The sequence below is a fragment of the Trichomycterus rosablanca genome, chromosome 18 (genome assembly GCF_030014385.1).
Source record: "Trichomycterus rosablanca isolate fTriRos1 chromosome 18, fTriRos1.hap1, whole genome shotgun sequence".
Taxonomy (NCBI): Eukaryota; Metazoa; Chordata; class Actinopteri; order Siluriformes; family Trichomycteridae; genus Trichomycterus; species Trichomycterus rosablanca.
The window spans coordinates 27,727,591-27,747,144 of NC_086005.1; the positions used below are offsets into that span (position 1 = coordinate 27,727,591).

General features: G+C 39.0%; 2 protein-coding genes across 7 annotated transcripts in view; one reads left to right on the forward strand and one right to left on the reverse strand.

The window, feature by feature from the left end:
• Positions 1-3,014: 3,014 nt before the first annotated feature.
• Positions 3,015-9,155, reverse strand: si:dkey-5g14.1 (lysosomal proton-coupled steroid conjugate and bile acid symporter SLC46A3). The gene is made up of 6 exons (XM_063014005.1): positions 9,072-9,155; positions 8,597-8,887; positions 6,570-7,428; positions 5,482-5,565; positions 5,111-5,267; positions 3,015-4,551 (listed from the first exon to the last, which is right to left on the reverse strand). The coding sequence occupies exons 2-6, from the start codon at positions 8,789-8,791 to the stop codon at positions 4,455-4,457; spliced, it is 1,392 nt and encodes a 463-aa protein (XP_062870075.1). The 5' UTR covers positions 8,792-8,887; positions 9,072-9,155; the 3' UTR covers positions 3,015-4,454.
• Positions 9,156-11,738: 2,583 nt separating this feature from the next.
• The window catches only part of synj1 (synaptojanin 1), a 31,346-nt gene continuing 23,530 nt past the window's right edge, over positions 11,739-19,554 (forward strand). For all 6 annotated transcript variants that reach the window (XM_063013560.1, XM_063013562.1, XM_063013561.1 and 3 more), the window contains exons 1-10: positions 11,739-11,773; positions 13,159-13,312; positions 13,394-13,480; positions 13,750-14,017; positions 14,555-14,780; positions 15,886-15,969; positions 17,059-17,120; positions 17,625-17,721; positions 17,828-18,003; positions 18,085-18,166. In XM_063013560.1, the coding sequence (XP_062869630.1) occupies positions 13,189-13,312; positions 13,394-13,480; positions 13,750-14,017; positions 14,555-14,780; positions 15,886-15,969; positions 17,059-17,120; positions 17,625-17,721; positions 17,828-18,003; positions 18,085-18,166 (1,206 nt within the window). In that variant the 5' untranslated portion in view covers positions 11,739-11,773; positions 13,159-13,188. The remainder of the gene's footprint in view (positions 11,774-13,158; positions 13,313-13,393; positions 13,481-13,749; positions 14,018-14,554; positions 14,781-15,885; positions 15,970-17,058; positions 17,121-17,624; positions 17,722-17,827; positions 18,004-18,084; positions 18,167-19,554) is intronic.

Consider the following 19,554-nt stretch of genomic DNA (forward strand, 5'->3'; position numbering starts at 1 on the left):
CATTTTACTTCATTACATATAATTTAAGTGTAGATCTGTGGGTATAAGTGGCAATTCTATCTATTTATAATCAAATCTAGTGTGCAGAAAGTCAGAAAACACTTTCTGAATCCACAAACTTAACTCAAGCCTTATAGTGCTATTTTGGGGAGTTTTAGGGGTATGAAAAGCTCACTTAACTGTGGACAGTTTAGCTGTGTTCCAGTTTCCTTGTGGTCCTCAGGTTCCATTGATTAAATTCAACCAGGTTGCTTACACATGGCTGTAAAAACTGCTGGCTGAGATCTGTTTAGAGCTCCTAGACCTTCCCACTGCAATGCTTGGGGCAGTAAAACTAGCCCTATTCATATGGCCCCAAAGAAGTCACCAGCTCTAGTCAATAATAAAGTAGTCAATAATAAAGAGAAATTAGAAGGACACATAGATTAAACACATTGTAGAACGTTCTGTACCAACAAATGAATAAACTAAAATCTGCAGATGTGTGTGAGGCACGGTGGTGCTGCAGCCTCACAGCGAGAAGAGCCTGGGTTGTATTCCCTAGCCAGGCAGCCAGGATCCTTTATGTGAGAAGTTTGCATGTTCTCCCTGTGTCCCTGTGACCCACCGTGACCCTGACCAGGATAAAGTGATGGTAAACCTGACGGTGAATGAATGAACAGCGGGCAGCTTTGTTTTTAACACGTTGGTCTATACTGACACCTGGTGGTCATGATGAAAATTGCTTTGTAGCACCACTATTGACCGATTTGGAAAAGCTAACAGCCTTTATTTTTACACAGATGTCTTGAAATTAACAAGCAAGAACAGCACTAAAAGCTGAGTAAATAATAAATATCCATATATTAAATAAAATCAGGACCGCCAACTTACTGTAAATACTATATTTATCCAACATTTCATTTACGTCTACATAGCATACATACATACATACAGTACATAGCATTTAGCACTGCGGTCAAGCCAGCCTCCACTTCGAAACGCTCAGTCAAATCAGCCCCCACCTTGTTTCTAAGGATGTGCGTATACTAAACATTACGGTAAACATTACGGTAAACATTACGGTAAACATTACGGTAAACATTACGGTAATAGCGTCTGGTAAAACTGATAAAACTAAAAATTAACTGACGACCTGAACGTGACTACATCAGTTATAAATATAGAAATATATCACTTAAAAAATATATAAATGTATCAGTTAAAATATATAAATATATCCGTTAAAAATATAAAAATATATCAGTTACAAATATATATAAAAATATCACTTAAAAAAATGAATATATCAGTTAAAATATATATAAATATAACAGTTAAAAATATGAATATATCATCTAAAAAATATATAAATATAACAGTTAAAAATATATAAATATATCAGTTAAAATTATATAAATATATTAGTGAAAATTATATATACTGTATATATCAGTTAAAAATTGAATAATTAAATAAACCCATTTCTTCCTGCAAACTGTATTTGGGATACAATTTCAAGCTTTGAAAAAAAGAGTTGCTAATAACCTGACATTATTATTTTACTTTAAATTTAAAGTCAACTAAAATTTAATCTTAGCTCTTTAATTTTTATTGTTATTAAAAGGACTCTACTTGTTTCCACACAATTCCACTTCATAATGATAGTACACCATCTGTAGTTTACACTCAGTTTATATCAAGCAATTCTGATGTATCATTTCTAAATAAAGGCCTTTATTTAGAAATGACACATCAGAACTGCTTGATATTAATTGAGTGACATCTACAGATGGTGTACTATCATTATGAAGTGGAATTGTTTTGTGGAAACTAGAGAATTCCTTTTAATAACAGTCTATATTGAAAATAATAGAAATGTGGCAATATAAAAGGCCTTTATTTAGAAATGACACATCAGAATAGCTGTCAGGTTATTAACAACTCTTTTTTCAAAGCTTGAAATTGTATCCCTAATACAGTTTGCAGGAAGAAATGGGTTTATTTTTCATTTTTAACTGATATATGTATATATTTTTTTAATTGATAAATGTATGTATTTTAACTGATACATTTATATGTTTTTAACTGATATATTTAAATATTTTTTAGCTGATACATTTATATATTTTAACTGATATATCTATATATTTTTAACTGTTTTCTATTTTTTTTAACTGATACTTTTTTATATTTTTAACTGATATATTTCTATATTTTTTAACTGATACATTTATATATTTTAACTGATATATTTTCACTGATATATCTATATATTTTTAACTGTTTTCTATATTTTTAACTGATACATTTATATATTTTTAACTGATATATTTATAACTGATGTAGTCACGTTCAGGTCGTTTATCAGTTTTACCAGACGCTATTACCGTATACGCACATCCTTAGAAACAACGTGGGGGCTGATTTGACTGAGCATTTCGAAGTGGAGGCTGGCTTGACCGCAGTCATTTAGCATATAATTCGTTTGCTCAATTTTCCCAAAGCAAGTAATATACAAACAGTATAAAGATATAGTATAGCACAAATATATAGTAACCTGGTAATAAAGATGTAATAAAGATCTAATTATTGCTGATTTTATTTATCGTTCTATTTTACTTTGCATTACCGAAACCTTTTCCTCAAGTACCAGGACTGATACTACATTCACCTCCATAATCTACTCCGATTGTTTTATTATATTATTAAACTTAATTATTCTTTATTATTATGGTAAACGCAGGGCTTTAAGTCACGAATAAAACAAGCCTTAAGATGATTTAATCACTGAAACTGTGTGGTTGACTTCTTTTTTGGCTGATATGGCCATTATTCAAAGCATCTCTATACAAATGACGTTGGGTTACATGTAGGAAACACTAAAATTACTAAATTAATAATTAAAAAACTTGTAAACACATTTTATTAATACATTCACTTCAAAAGACCTATAAATAAAAGCTCGTTACCTTCAAATGTGTTTACAATTTTGGTATGAAAACCCTGTAACCACCAATAATCAACACAATGAGTAAAACTATTTCAATCATTTCTTTATTATAATAATTATTATTATTAAAACTCTCTATTAACATGTTTTACACTGGCACGGCCTCGAGCTGGCCTGGTATTAAACACTCTTTATGTAAATTATACATAAAATATAGCAAACTAGAAATATAATCACTAACTTTGGTTCCTGGAGTAACAATGACACACAAAACCTAATCAGATGTATGTGTCATTAGTTCTTTGCAGCAGTTGTTTACTCCTTCATTGGGGAAATTGTACTGAGTAACGTATCTGGAAAAGTCAAGAAATTAAAGAGACACACACTGGAATAGAATATTTATATAAAATCAGGAGCAAATACTTCATAATTGACCTCTTACACACCGACAACATAAGAAACCCTTCTATTTCTATCCAGGCTTGGGACCTGCACTAAGAGCGCACTGACAAGTGCACTAGCTGAAAAAATGAGCTTCACTAAAAAGATGAAAAAATTGACTTTTAAAAGTATTTTGTATTCCCTTCTGAACACAAAATCATATAACAGGATAACTGACATGTTGCAAATATAAGTAAATATACACACACTATAAAGGCACTTCAATATACCTTGTAACCTGGTAATAAAAATGTAATAAAAATGTATTATTTATTTATTGCATAGCTGAAACCTTTTCCCTAAAGTACCAGGACTGATACTACATTCTCCTACATAATATACTCTTGATCTTTACTTATAATATTTATATATTTATTTCTATCAACTAGAAATGATTAGAAATTATTTTATATTTTGTGTGAATAATGCAAGGCTGATCTGGTCATTTAAACTGGTTGGTCGACTTTTTTTGGCTGATATCTCTAGAAATTATGTAGGAAATTTAATACACATGACGAACATATAAACTATTGCATATTTTTGGCACTGGATATATCTTATAGACTATTGCTCACAGATGTGAGGTGGATAAAGGTTGTTTAGAGTTTGGTTGAACATTTGATAAACTGGTAAGCAATAAAATAATATTTGCCAAATTAATTCTCCCTTCTTTAATGTAACAGGTTCTTTAGCATGAAACTTTACAGTTCATACATAAAAAGCCAAGGTGTGCGTAATGGAAATTACAGAGGAGCTGAATATTCCCAATCACAACTGTAGATAAATAGTTTTTTATCTATTTAGTTATTCTAATAGTTTGCAGAACACTGAACACACACTCACTCTATAATGTAACAGAAACTCCCCTAAACTTCCCTTAATAACTGACCAGACTGTTTTTTTTGGCTCTGCACCTTTTCCTGCAGCTCAGCGCCGCATATTTGCAATCGTGGCTTTCGGGTCAGAAAGTGCAAAGTGCAAAGTGCACAACTAATGACAAGAATGTAATAATGGAATCCAAATCTACACAGAGCCTCGGAGAAAGAGGAGACACGCAGCTGCGACCACGGTCACCTCATTTTTAGGCTACAGGTGTGTGATCTGAGTCCTGAGTTCCCTCTTCTGCTAACAGATTCTCGGTTTCATTGACGTCCTCTTGCCGAAGGAATCGAAGCACGCTGAGGAAAGAGGAAATAAAACAAAGTGGTTTAGTTTATTTATACAAGAACAAAACGGTTAAAAATGTTTTGAAGTTTCACTACAACTTTGTAAAACAATCACCAAGTATATATATCAGATCAAGAGAATTAATGAATCCTGAATTATATATAAATTATATACATATATAAGCAATAAAAAGGAATCTGTGATTTATTAATTCTCTTGATTCTTTATGTAACTGACACAAATATAAAGAAATGACTTTTAATGTTTGTTTTGACTGACCAGCTTGATTGTATTTCGTAAATACAAACCGATTTTATCTGGATTCCTGCACCACACCAACAATAGTTCGGACAGGAGCAAAGTAAGACTGGGCGGCACAGGGGTGCAAAAAGGGCCTCGGTTCTGTATGAAAATGGCATGTTCTCCCTGTGTATGGGTAGGTTTTCATAGTCTGCCCTGTGTGGTGTGTTTTCTACCTTTCACCCAATGAATCAGACCCACCACGACCCTGACCACAGTAAAGCACTAGTAACACAGACAATGAATGAATAAATATGCATGTACGCTTACCCTAGCAAGCTTATAGGGATAAGACAAAGTCCCCCAGCCAGAAGGAAGGTAAAGCCTGGAAACCAGCCCACTGTTTTGGCGTAGATGCTGTTGAACGCTGCACTCGCTACTGTACCGGTGAGGTTGTCAACGGAAGCCACACAGGCGAAGAGGGCACCTAAAACAAAGAAAAATAATTATAAACACTGTTTATCAGCCCTGTTTATTAAGGCATAACCCTAATCGGCTCAAGATGTGACCGAGAGATCAAGGATTTACCATCTCAGTACATTCACAACTGAATTCGTTTGTTTCAGGACACTTGTGAAACAGACACTTGATTAAATAAGAGCCTCTCGGTGCAGATGAGTGCTTTAAGTGTTCAGACTCACCTTGCTCAGACTTTGAGACCACCTTCGACATCATGGAGCGCATGATGGGGAAAGGCATGATGGCCAGGAGCATAGGAATCCTCACTGCAAGAAGTATAAGATTACATTGCAGTTACACATTACAGTGTGTGTGTGTGTGTATGTGTATGTTCAGAAAGAGAGAGTGTGTGTTCCAGATAATTAACTTCAGCTTTAAAGGCAACTTCAGCACTTTTAGGATAAAAGCTTGTTATCTTGAGTCCTTTAGCAAGTAACCTCTGACTAAATCCGATCGAACTGGACACTCGGTCATATAACAGATAAGCATTTCAATCTATTGGCCTGCATGTATAAACTAGTTTTTCTGTCTTAACACAGATAATAGAGAGCTTAACTAAGCAAACTCTGTCTTATTGAATATTTAGCAAGAGCTACACGTGTTTCATTAAATTTAGGTCAGATAAAGTAACTCAGTACGTGTTTGCACAACCTCAGCATATCAGCTGATGCACGCCAGGGTCAAGATGAGCCAAAACAATATGACCACCTGCATAATACGCTGTCAAAAAGGCTCTGAGCTGCCGAGACATGGACTCCACAAGACAAAGACATCTGAACGTGCCTTGGTGGTCCTACAGAGCATCCTGGTTCCATCTCTTCCACAAATAAGTGATACAAACATGACCGGCTGTTAATATTATCTTAGAGAAAACAGGATTTGTCAGACTGGTCGACCTTCTTTTGTTGCTCTGAGGTCTATTTATGATGCCTGCGTGTACATGGTAGGTGCTTGCAGCACCTCCAAGGTGTTGTTAGTGGTCTGACACGTTATGTAGTGTGCAATAAGCGATTTGGAACACAGCCTTTCATTTTCACGGTATAAAATGAATTTCGGTATCAGACATAATTAGACTTTCAGACTTTATCCTGGTCAGGGTCACAGGTGTCTTATTCATTGAGCATGAGGCAAGAAAACAGCCCGGACAGGTCACCAAGTCCACACACTCACACTTAAGGTCTTTGGACTGTGGGAGGAAACCAGAGCACCCGGAGGAAACCCACACAGACACAGGGAGAACATGCTGTTTAAATATGCAAAGTTTTCTTACCAAGGAACATCAGCAGAGTGGTCTTGACAAAGGCCATCATCATCAGGCCAGCACAGACGGACAGCATCCCTATAAAAATAATGGTCAGTTCAGGGAGACAGCGTGAAAACAACAACACGCCGAGGAAGCTGACAGCGAATACAGCCGTGGTGAGAGCAGAACCGTAGCCGATGAGGATCTCATTCCAGCACAGCGGCTCGTTCAGCTCGTAAAGCGTGATCACGCTCAGACCCCCGAAGTAGACGAAGCTAAACAAGCACAAGACGGTAATCAGGAGCAAGAGAAAGCAGTTTCTCCTTCTGCTGCCCTGCGCAAAGAGGTTATAGATCCCCAGGATGAGCTTCCGCACCGTAAAGCCGTTAGCTTCGGTACGTTCGATCACCCTGCTCTCCTCTAGAAAAAAAACAACATAAATTAAATTGACTAGCTGGAAAATGGCAGCGGTGAAGAAGGGCCAGTGAAATCCGGTCGCTTCTAAAAAGTAGCCGGAGGATATCAAGGCCACGCCGGATAGTAACCCGATCATCATGTCCAGCCCCGCCATGCGTAGAGTCTTCTGCTTTCCGTCCTCATGCAGGTCGGCCACGTAAGAGAAGCAGCCTCCCAGGATGGTGCCGATGCCACCGGACAGGGAGCTGACCAAAGACGCTGCAATCAGCAGATACAGGTTGAGCTCAAAGATGGACACAGCCATGAAGGACAAGCAATAGACCAGGGAGCCGATGAGCGGGAGGATGATGGTGATTTTACGTCCGTACCGGTCACTGTAGGTCACCAGGACAAGAGTCACCACCAGACTGGGGATCATGGAGCAAAGTTCGGAGACCATGGAGAACAGCGAGGCCGCTTCCTGCACCGCCTACGGGAAGAAATAAAACAAATAATAATCACAGCTATTAGTCTTAATGGAAAGGGGTCTGTCATCATGACTAAACAACATCTGGAGAATGAAAAGAGGAAGCAGAGAGCAGAATACACGCCACAGTACACAGAACACAGAAGGGTTTGATGCAATGTTGTGACATTCATATAAAAATTATCTTGCACAGCATGTTTAATATCTACCAACAGATCTACAGTGATGTTCAAGTCAGAGACTATTAATAAAATAATAATAATCATCATCGTCATTATCATAATATTAAAAGTTAAAACTATAATAGTAGTAGTAATAATAATAATATCCATATATTATAGTAATACTATAATAATAACACAAATAATAATACTGATCATTATCATAATAATAAATAATAATAATAATAATGATGATGATAATAATAATAAGAAAAATATCAATAATACTATAGTAATACTATATTAATAATACTACTATACTAATAACAATCATCATCATTATTATAGGAGAAATAATAATAATAACCATAATAATAATAATAATAGTAGTAGTAATAATATAATAGTAGTACTGTAGTAGTAGTAATAATAATAATAATAATAATAATAATAATAATAATAACCATACTACAATAGTAATACTTTATTAATAATACTACTGCACTAATAATAATCATCATCATGATAAAAATTGAAATAATAATGATAACAATAATAATAATAGTGGTAATACTATAATAGTAGTACTGTAGTAGTAGTAGTAGTAGTAATAATAATAATACAATAGTAATACTTTATTAATAATACTACTGCACTAATAATAATAATCATTGTGATAGAAATAGTAATAATAATAATAAAAATAATAGTGGTAATCCTGAAGTAGTATTAGAAGTAATAACAATAATAATAACAATAATACTACAGTAAAACTATAATAATAATGCTAATAATAATAATTCAACACTCATTTATTTACAGTGAATTATTTCCACCTGACAAAACAAACCTTGTGTCCAGTGTTTTATGGTATGCTTCGGACCCAGTGCAGCCCTGATCAGGTTAAATACATGAAGAACATTCATGCAACGTTATGTTATTTTACTAAAACAGTTTAGAACTGTACTGTTAGTAATTGTACCTACTATATCAGACCGACTGTAACTCACCTCCAGCTGACTGCTGTGGTTGTTGGTGCTGCTGCGGTTGCTGCATCGTGAGGAGGTGTTCAGTGCCGGGTACGAGCTGTTGGTTATCTGCTGCCACAGACGGCGGTACACATACTGGCTCAGCAGGGGGTAACCCAAAAAACTGACAAAGGCGTACACGGCGACCACCGGCTCCACCAGGTACAGGCGCTTCATTCCGTCCCGAGGAGATGAGCAGTCAGGTCGGGTGCAGCATGGATCTCTTTGCTTGGCTGATCAAGCAATAAACTCGGTCAGAGTGCGACTAGTGACCTGATAACCAGAAAGAGGAAGAGACTAATGTAAACACGGACAAGTGCATAACCCATCCCAACACGTGACTCTTCATCTCATGTTATTAATAAATCATTACTGATGCACTAATCCAACCTCAAATAAACCTGTTTATTATAGCCACAGTATATGGTCTGAAGCGTATTTAACTAAAGAACTTTACCTTTAGTGACATTTAGTGTAACAGAACCAGAAACTCCTTTTACATCTGCTTATAATGATTGTCTGACTGAGTATGAAATTGAGCTGATAAGTACTGTTCCTGTTTTGAACCCATCGCTGTTTCTCATTGGACAATCCGGCTGATCCCGCCCATCAAGTGCAATCTGGTTGGCTTGTCGAGCTGTCAATCATATTAGTGCTCTACTCAGTAAGGACTTCACAATTCACGATATTCCGTACATCGTGTTTTATTTCGGTAACGTTTGAATGTATGTACTCCCCAATATTAATTCGTTCATTTTCACTAACTTTATACTGGTCAGGGTCGCGGCAGGCCTGTCAACCCAAAAACACCTGAAATGGCCGCCAATCCATGACAGTGCAAAACACAGACCTACTCACTCATTCATTTACTGTTGATTTAATTATGTTTTTGAATGCTTCCATCCTCAGTTTTGGTTTACAGGAAGGCTTACAACATCTCAAATTACCATTTTTAACAATACTCAAGGAAATGGATTCATGTGATTGTACAATACACTATTAAAAGGTCATTTCTAGAATCATGTTTCATTCAACTAAAACAATTCAACAAGGAAATGTGAACATGAAAACTGAAAGAACTAGAGCTTATAGCACAGAGCTCATGAATGTTATGTTTGTTTGTTTGTTTATTAGGATTTTAACGTCATGTTTCACACTTTTGGTAACATTCATGACAGGAACGGTAGTTACTTGTTTACACAAGGTTAATCAGTTCACAAGGTTATATCAAACACAGTCATGGACAATCTTGTATCTACAATTCACCTCACTTGCACGTCTTTGGACTGTGGGAGGAAACCGGAGCACCCGGAGTAAACCCACGTAGGCACAGGGAGAACATGCAAACTCCACAGAGAAAGGACCCGGATCGAACCCAGGACCTTCTTGCTGTGAGGCGACAGTGCTACCCACTTAGCCACCATGCCGCCCGCTTGTTATGTAAGCTCATCAATATTTGGATGTAGTTGTTCCAAAAGATGGAACAACCAGTTATTGAGGGGCAACATTATATATTATTATTATTACTAGCCTACGGTGGCTCGGTAGGTAGCACTGTTGCCTCACAGCAAGAAGGTTCTTTCTGTGTGGAGTTTGCATGTTCTCCCCGTGTCTGTGTGGGTTTACTCTGGGTGCTCCAATTTTCTTCCAGAGCCCAAAGACGTGCAGTCAGGACAACTGAATCTACTAATGTCCCCCTAAGTGTGTGTGTGTATGTGTGTGTGTGTTTGCCCTGGTGTTTCCTGCCTTTCGCCCAGTGAACCAGACCCCCCGCGACCCTGAATACGATAAAGCAGTGGTAAAACAGACAATGAATGAATGAATACACTATAAGCCTAATATTATTGTTGTTGTTGTTGTTGTTTACATGGGTGAAAATGGTCATTAAAACTCGTGTCTTGTGTTTCCTAATGTGTTTTTTTTATTTTGTATAACAAACAATTTATTGCAGCAAGTTTGCAGAAATAGAGGCATTAAGAAAGAGCAATCCTTTTAAGTCACTGTATTCATGAATGTATTCTTGATTGATTTTAAACCTTGATTGATTTTATTGTATGTTTTCATGTCATAATATTTATGAAGCCACCCACAGTTCTGTGAAAAATAGTCGTTTTGCCCACTTTCTGAACTTTATAGGCACATTTGTTCTGTTCTTGTAAATTAATGTTTTTAATATCTTATCCATTTGAAAAATTTGCATATAACAAATATGCAATAACAGAGGTGATCACAAAAATACATTTTCCCTCAGCTCTGATGTTTGAACAGGAAAACTGTGTGTGTGTGTGTGTGTGTGTGTGTGTGTTGCAGCTCTGCTTATTACCATATCTAATTAGGCTACATATCAAAGCAGTGTTTCCAAATGAAGAAATATAAAATTCTGTATTTGTTTATATTTAATTTTAGCCTAGCGGTTAAGGTACTGGACTAGTAATCAGACGGTCACTGGTTCAAGCCCCACCACTGCCAGGTTGCTGCTGTTGGGCCCTTGAGCAAGGCCCTTAACCCTCAATTGCTTGGACTGTATGCTGTAACAGTACTGTAAGTTGCTTTGGATAAAAGCGTCTGCTAAAATGCCGAAAATGTAAACATAAAAATGCACTGTTGCTGTTTTCTCTCACCAACAAAAACATGCAGAGGGTGTACTGACTACTGGCTATGCTAAATTTTCTCCTAGGTACAAGTGCATGGGTTAATGTGCCTAAAGGGGGCGGCACTGTGGCTCGGTGGGTAGCACTGTCGCCTCACAGCAAGAAGGTCCTGGGTTCGATCCCCAGATGGAGAGGCCTGGGTCCTTTCTGTGTGGAGTTCGCATGTTCTCTCTGTGTCTGTGTGGGTTTCCTCCAGGCGCTCCGGTTTCCTCCCACAGTACAAAGATGTGCAAGTGAGGTGAATTGTAGATACAAAATTGGCCATGACTGTGTTTGCAACCAAAGTGTGTAAAACATGATGTTAACATCCTAATAAATAAATGAAAATAATATGCTCTAAGGTGGACCCTGACCAGGTGAGGATGAACAAACGGTTAAGGCCACAGATTCCGGAAATGACGCATTTTTAAATCGTACAGAAGTGGGAGGAGTTTAGGGAACCGCTGACCGCTGTTGTCATTTTATCTGAAGCTGGTTTTCATTGCGGTTCAGACCAAAGACGTGACAGGTACAGAAATCTAACATTACATGTTTATTATTTAACACGGAATTACTGGAAATAAATCCGCTTATGTGTCATTAGTAGTGTCAGTGTGGATAAGTGGGGCTGACTTATAAAAATCGTTCTGTATTTATCCAAGCAGTGGCCGGTAACGGTGAAAACCGATGCTGGTCAGATTTGAACTCATCTCTTGGAGTAGCCTGTTTTTAAGCTCGATTTGACATTAGTTAGCTATTTATCTCGCTATTTTATCCTCTTTCTGATCCAGCAGATAATAATTTGCGTCATTTTTGTGAAATTTGCAGCCGGAAATGTTTGTCAGCTAACCAAGCTAAACCAGAGAGCGCCAATGGCTGTGTCCCAAACCGCACACTGAGTACACTAAGTAGTACGCTAGATGAGCTCACTGCTAACGGTGGCGTGATTATTCTGACGTACTTTTTAGTGGAGCGCAGATAGATTTGGGACGCAGCCATAATAACGAATAGCTATGTTTACAATTATAGAAATATATTAAAAAAGGTAAGTTGTTGGACTTTACATAGATGAACTGACCAAAAACCAACCCGCTAAATTAATCTTATTTAATTTTAAATTATGGACGTCTATTTGGTACGCTTTTTTACTGAATATGGTCTGCTAACCGTGAAGCATTACTATACTGATGCTCTAACAAGCTTCAATCAGTGTCAGTACAGACTGTAATCATTCATCAATCAGGTCACAAATAAGGAAAAAAGTCAGAAAAAGAACGGATCACTGTGTGTGTATCGAGCTGAGAGAAAATATTTTATACCTCATAGATTGATCTGTAAAAAAAGACGTCTGAAAAACGACACAGTGACGTCACTGGTCCAGTTTTATCTTGCCTTTTTGTCATTGGGAATTTCGAGATATAATTATGCATCATTATTAAGGTACCGGTGTGATACTAACGTTTCTGCCTCAATGCATGTCATGTCATGCCTGTCATACACTGTCATCACTTTGGGATGGTTGTCTGCGCATATGGGGTCAGCTTTCTCCAGTGCCCTCTGCCTCTTGCCTCCTGCCTCCTGTAGCAGGCAAGCCCCTAATAATGCAATGCAATACAATTAATGTGATTAAGAACCCTTGATTTTATAACCTGTAGATCACCAATTAGCAGCAATCACCTCCTCCGAACGTTTACTGCGGCTGCTAATAAGATTTGCACAATGTGGAGGTAAAATTTTGGACCGATTCTCCCTGCAAATGCATTTCAGTTCATCAGTATTACTGAGATGCCTTGTGTTAAGGTCATTCCAGAACACACATCTCATAAACTGTCAACCATTCATTAGCTGATTTACGTGTGTACTTTCTGTCAGAAGATCTCATGCGGTGAGGTTTAAACCTTGTCCTCTTTCTAGGACTGAAACCAGTTGTGTTGACCAGCAGCCATGGCGTTCAGTAAAGGATATCGCGTTTATCACAAGTTGGACCCGCCGCCCTACAGCGTGATTGTGGAAACAAGGAACCACAACGAATGCTTGATGTTCGAATCCGGAGCTGTGGCTGTGCTGTGTAAGAGACTCTGCATGTTGGATACAGTTTGGTTTGAGTCTAGCACTGGCTGTTAATAATAAAATTGCTGTTTGTCTTTAGCGGCGGCGGAGAAGGAGGCCATCAGGAACACATACACCAAAATGCTGGATGCTTATGGCATCCTTGGTGTTCTTCGTCTCAACCTTGGTGAGTGGAAAGTCTAGAAAGCACCAATTATACAAAAATAACGCTGTGTTTTCTGCAAGTTCTGCGATTATACTTCTGCTTTGCTTTTCTGGTGGTGGTGTTGACATAACTGGAGTAAATCCCACAATAGTTCTCTATTTACTGTAATTTAGCTATTAGATTTTTGTGTGTGTATTGTGTGTTATTACAGTTATTATAGACACAAGTATTAAAGGTTGTTTATCATAATTACAGTTTATTATAATATTACAATCTGCTTCCATCACCAGGAGACGCCATGCTGCACAGCCTCGTGTTAGTGACCGGGTGCAGCTCAGTGGGGAAGGTTCAGGATTCCGAAGTGTTCCGGGTCACGGCCACAGACTTCATCTCTCTGAGGAACGACCCGTCGGACGAGGACAGGATCGCAGAGGTGCGAAAGGTTCTGAACTCCGGGAACTTCTACTTCGCCTGGTCCTCCACCGGAGTGAGCCTGGACCTCAGTCTGAACGCACACCGCAGGATCCGAGAGGATACGTCCGACAATCGCTTCTTCTGGTAGGTTCAGAAATTTGGACCGGTATTTCCTCTAAAGTATAATGCAATCCTGTATGGCTACACTAGATGGCCAGAAGTATGTGAACACCCTCCTAAATAATTTAGGCAGCTTGTTTATATTCAGGTTATCATTTATTAGTATTAGTATGAGTACACAGTGGACGTGCATTGCTTCTTACTGATCCATGATCATTACCGCTGGGTATTTGTACTTCGTGTCAAGTATTTATCTTTCATACTTTCCTACCTTTATAAAAACTCTTTTGTGTGTGTTAATTTCTCTAAAATTTGTATGAGAACTCGATGGGTTATAATTTACCTTAATTTAATGAACGTTTCCCTCTCTAAACAAGAGCCAAAAATTAAGCCAAACGTATTAATAGCGTTTCTTCTGTAAAAGTTTTCTTAGTTTTGTATGTTTTATTAATTATGTCCTGTGTTAAGTATGTAATAGAAGTTGAAAACCACATATGTGTGTTATATGTAATCCAAACATCCAAATGTACTGTACTTGTGTTCCATGTCGGTCTGATTCAGGAACCAGTCTCTGCACCTGCACCTGAAGCATTACGGCGTGAACTGCGACGACTGGCTGCTGAGGCTGATGTGCGGCGGCGTGGAGATCCGCACCATCTACGCCGGGCACAAGCAGGCCAAGGCCTGCGTCATCTCCCGCCTCAGCTCCGAAAGGGCGGGCACGCGATTCAACGTGCGCGGCACCAACGACGACGGACAAGTGGCCAACTTCGTGGAGACGGAGCAGGTGGGTCTGGTTTTGTTCTCGATTCTAATCGAGACGGCATTTGTGTGTAAACGGAGACGAATAAACCATATTTTATATCGTATAGAGTGTTTAGGGCATGTATACTGTCTAATGTGTATTTATTTATGAACCATGGTGGATATAATCAGTAATAACTTAATTATTTCTAATCTGACTTCACATGAGCTACCTTGTGCCTTGTGTTTGGACGTAGACCGTCAGAAATCATTTGGGATGTGACCCACACCAGTGTGCTGCTACATATAACAAGTAAAAGAGACAGAAAAGACTTACGTATGCACAGTAAAGCAATTTGTGCTTATATTTTGATAAAACACTGAGAAACTGTGGCCAAACTACAAAAGATAGCATCAATGTCACATGGTTCAAGCCCCAACACTGCAAAATTGGCACTGTTGGGCCCCTGAGCAAGGTCCTTAACCCTCGATTGACTGCATTTGTGCACATTTGTGAGTCAGGATAAAAGCGTCTGCTAAATGCAACAGTGTGGATTAAACCTGATAAGGGTCGAGTAGGTCCGACTTTCGCGCAATCACTGGGCGCAGTGCAGTGACACACCCCAGACAGGATGCCAATCCTTTGTAGTTCATTGATAGTGATATTTGTTTTTAGCTATTTGTATTAATAATTGATTTATGGAATTTGGCATTTGGTTGTTAGAGCTTTATTTACACAACCAAACTTGCCCCTTGGCTGTTTAAAAGTTTATTAAGTGTAACTGATATGCCAATTAAGCTCATTTAAAGCTTATTACATTATTAAGCTCTAGAATCTGGCCATCAGAGTGAGTTGGGTTTGTACAGGAACCATGTTGTACAAAAAATGAGCAGTTGTAGCCTAGGTACAGGAATAGTAATCAAAATGTCGCTGGTTCAAGCCCCACCACTGCCAGGTTGCTGTTGTTGGGCCCTTCAGCAAGGCTCTTAGCCCTCCATTGCTTTGGATAAAGGAGTCTCTTGAAGTCATTTAGTCTGACGCAAATGCAATAAAACAGAATAACAGTATGATAACCAGTATGATAATGACTGATTCACAACCGTGTAATAACACACGCATCATTAATATCGCTTTCTGCTTTCCGCAGGTCATTTTCCTGGATGATAAAGTCTCCTCTTTTATTCAAATCCGCGGCTCAATTCCGTTGTTCTGGGAGCAGCCAGGTATTCAGGTGAGTAAACGAACGGCGTGTGTGACGTTACACAGCAGGGTATCTTAAACGTAGCTTGAAATTTAGGTCAACGATGGCTGACGAACGCGCTGAATGACACCCCGGTCAGTAAACCTCCTTCATGTCGTTTAGGTCATTTTGTTGCAGCGGAATGAATCCTGGCACTCAGGAACAAGGAGGACAGACGTGGTATTTAAAAATCCGCTCGGGTATTACGGGCAGACTCGGTTCACGGTTCTTTGTTTAACTAATACGGCTTTGTGTAATGTCAGCGGTAAACAGGCTGCCTGTAATTTGGCTGAGCGTCACAGGTACGATGATTATATACGAGCAGGTGAGAATGGTTTTCCGTTGACATTGCATCAGGGTTGTGGATTTACACGTAATATTTCTGAGGGAATCTTTTGCTTCTGCTAATTTCTCATCTCTTTTGGGTCCTTAGGCAGCCTGGGGGAATTGTTCATGATAGCACATTGATAAAAAAAGCCTCTGATATATTTTCCCTTGAAGAATGATGTAACATAAGACACTTCGGGTGTTGCTGCTGAGATGGCATTAAATATTTGATGAAGGACAGACCTTCTAGAGGACAATGGCAAACCTATGCCTGGTCTATACTAGGGAATATGTAAAAAAATAAACAAATAAGCACCAGGAGAACATCCATTACGCTACATGTCACTAGAGCAGTGGTAGAATACCAAATCCAAACACAGCAGCTTTGCTCTGAGTGCAGCCTGATTGTTTTTATACCCATTATCACTTTTTAAATCTCGCACTCTGTCACTTCCCGCACCTTTGTGCTTCTGTTCCCGAGCGGGGAAGCTTTCTTCCACTGAACCATTCCTAGCGGTTTTGACCTTTTGAAGTACGGAGGACAGTGATGGGTGTTTTGTATTCTGCATTTTTACACTAACATGTTGGTCTAATCAGATATAAAAGGGGGAAATGTTCCACGTAACCGAGGTATTTTGGGCGGCTAGATGCTTGTGATCGTTTCTTTATACCTGAATTTGTTTTCCAACTTAATTTCTCTATAGTAATCATGTGATGTTTTCCTCTTTCTGTCCTCGCTCTCGATGTGTAAAGGTCGGCTCCCATCGCGTCAAGCTGTCCCGTGGATTCGAGGCCAACGCGCCAGCTTTTGAGAGGTAATTAACGCAAGTGATGCTTGATGATGCTTTAATTAGCATCTCGCACAGATTTGAATCATACGTGGGTGCTCAGGTGTAGTGGGTGGTGAAAATAAGGCGTCGGTATTGCACACACGTCGGAGGGAGTGTGTGTAAATTACGACCCTCCTCGGACAAGAGCAGTAGAGTTGAAATCCTTACATTACAGTTACAGTATGTTGTCTGATCATCTCAGGGTTAAAGGCCTTGCTCAAGGGCCCAACAGCAGCAACTTGGCAGTGGTGGGATTCGAACTTGCGACCTTCTGCTTACTAGTCCAGTACCTTAACCACTAGGCTACGGCTTACGATATGATTAAATAAACAAAAAAGGCTTTTTTGTGTTTGCAATACTTCTAATACACAGAATATCAATAATGTGCCTCTATGTCAACCTAATAAATAAACACTGGGGTTGTAACGATGCAAATTTCAGCGCACGTAATTAATCTTAAATGCAAATGTTTATTTTACTCTTGTGTAGGCATTTTACAGCTCTGCGGCGGCTCTACGGTAAACAGCTGATCATAAACCTGCTGGGAATGAAAGAGGGCGAGCACATGCTAAGCAAAGCCTTCCAGGTCAGTGTTTCTCCTGTAGTTCTCTCCTCATTATTTACATAACGTCGTTTTCAGCTCTTTGGAATTTATCTCGGCGCTTGTCACGCGTTTATCCGAACCCTCACAGAGTCACCTGAAGGCCTCGGAGCACGCCGGCACCGTGAAGATGGTGAACTTCGACTACCACCAGATGGTTAAGGGAGGGAAGACGGAGAAACTCTTGACCGTACTGAAGCCGCAGATCAGCAGGTTCCTGGATGATTGTGGCTTCTTTTATTATTCCGCTGAGACTGGGATCGAGAGGTGGGTTCAAATCCCTCACCGATTGTTCATCAGTGTATTATGTGCAGTATACAGAATAATCATGTCTTTATTCCTCTGTAGATGTCAGAGTGGAACCACAAGAGTCAACTGTCTGGACTGTCTGGACCGGACGAACAGTGTCCAGGCCTTCTTCGCACTTGAGGTTTGTTAATGTGCGAGGTATAGCAACATCATACACGATCATTTCATTTACTCTTCCCTCCGAAAGTATTGGGACAGCGAGGTGATTTCCTTCAGTTTTGCTGCACTCTGAGGACATTTGGGTTTGAGATCGACTTTTACTTAATGATTTTTTATCCAGATGTGATCATCAACATAAAAAATAATTCATCCCTTAATTCTTAATTGAATCCCTTAATGTCCTTTGGGATAAATAAAGTATATGTTTGTCTGTCTATTTATCTATCTGTCTGTCTATCTATCAGTCTGTCTATCTATGTGTATATACAGTATGTCTGTGTGTCTGTCTGTCTACCTATCCACCTATCTATACTATCCATCTATAGTATCTATGTCTGTTTATCTATCTGTCTATTTATCTGTCTGTATGTCTGTCAGTCTGTCTATCTATGTGTATATATGTCTGTGTGTCTGTCTGTCTACCTATCCACCTATCTATACTATCCATCTATAGTATCTATCTGTCTGTCTATGTCTGTTTATCTATCTATCTATCTATTTATCTGTCTGTATGTCTGTCTATCCATCTGTCTGTCTATTTGTCTATCTGTCTGTCCATCTATACTATGCATCTGTCTATCTGTTTATCTGTCTCTCTGTCTATATATATACAGTGTATCACAAAAGTGAGTACACCCCTCACATTTCTGCAGATATTTAAGTATATCTTTTCATGGGACAACACTGACAAAATGACACTTTGACACAATGAAAAGTAGTCTGTGTGCAGCTTATATAACAGTGTAAATTTATTCTTCCCTCAAAATAACTCAATATACAGCCATTAATGTCTAAACCACCGGCAACAAAAGTGAGTACACCCCTTAGTGAAAGTTCCTGAAGTGTCAATATTTTGTGTGGCCACCATTATTTCCCAGAACTGCCTTAACTCTCCTGGGCATGGAGTTTACCAGAGCTTCACAGGTTGCCACTGGAATGCTTTTCCACTCCTCCATGACGACATCACGGAGCTGGCGGATATTCGAGACTTTGCGCTCCTCCACCTTCCGCTTGAGAATGCCCCAAATATGTTCTATTTGGTTTAGGTCTGGAGACATGCTTGGCCAGTCCATCACCTTTACCCTCAGCCTCTTCAATAAAGCAGTGGTCGTCTTAGAGGTGTGTTTGGGGTCATTATCATGCTGGAACACTGCCCTGCGACCCAGTTTCCGGAGGGAGGGGATCATGCTCTGCTTCAGTATTTCACAGTACATATTGGAGTTCATGTGTCCCTCAATGAAATGTAACTCCCCAACACCTGCTGCACTCATGCAGCCCCAGACCATGGCATTCCCACCACCATGCTTGACTGTAGGCATGACACACTTATCTTTGTACTCCTCACCTGAT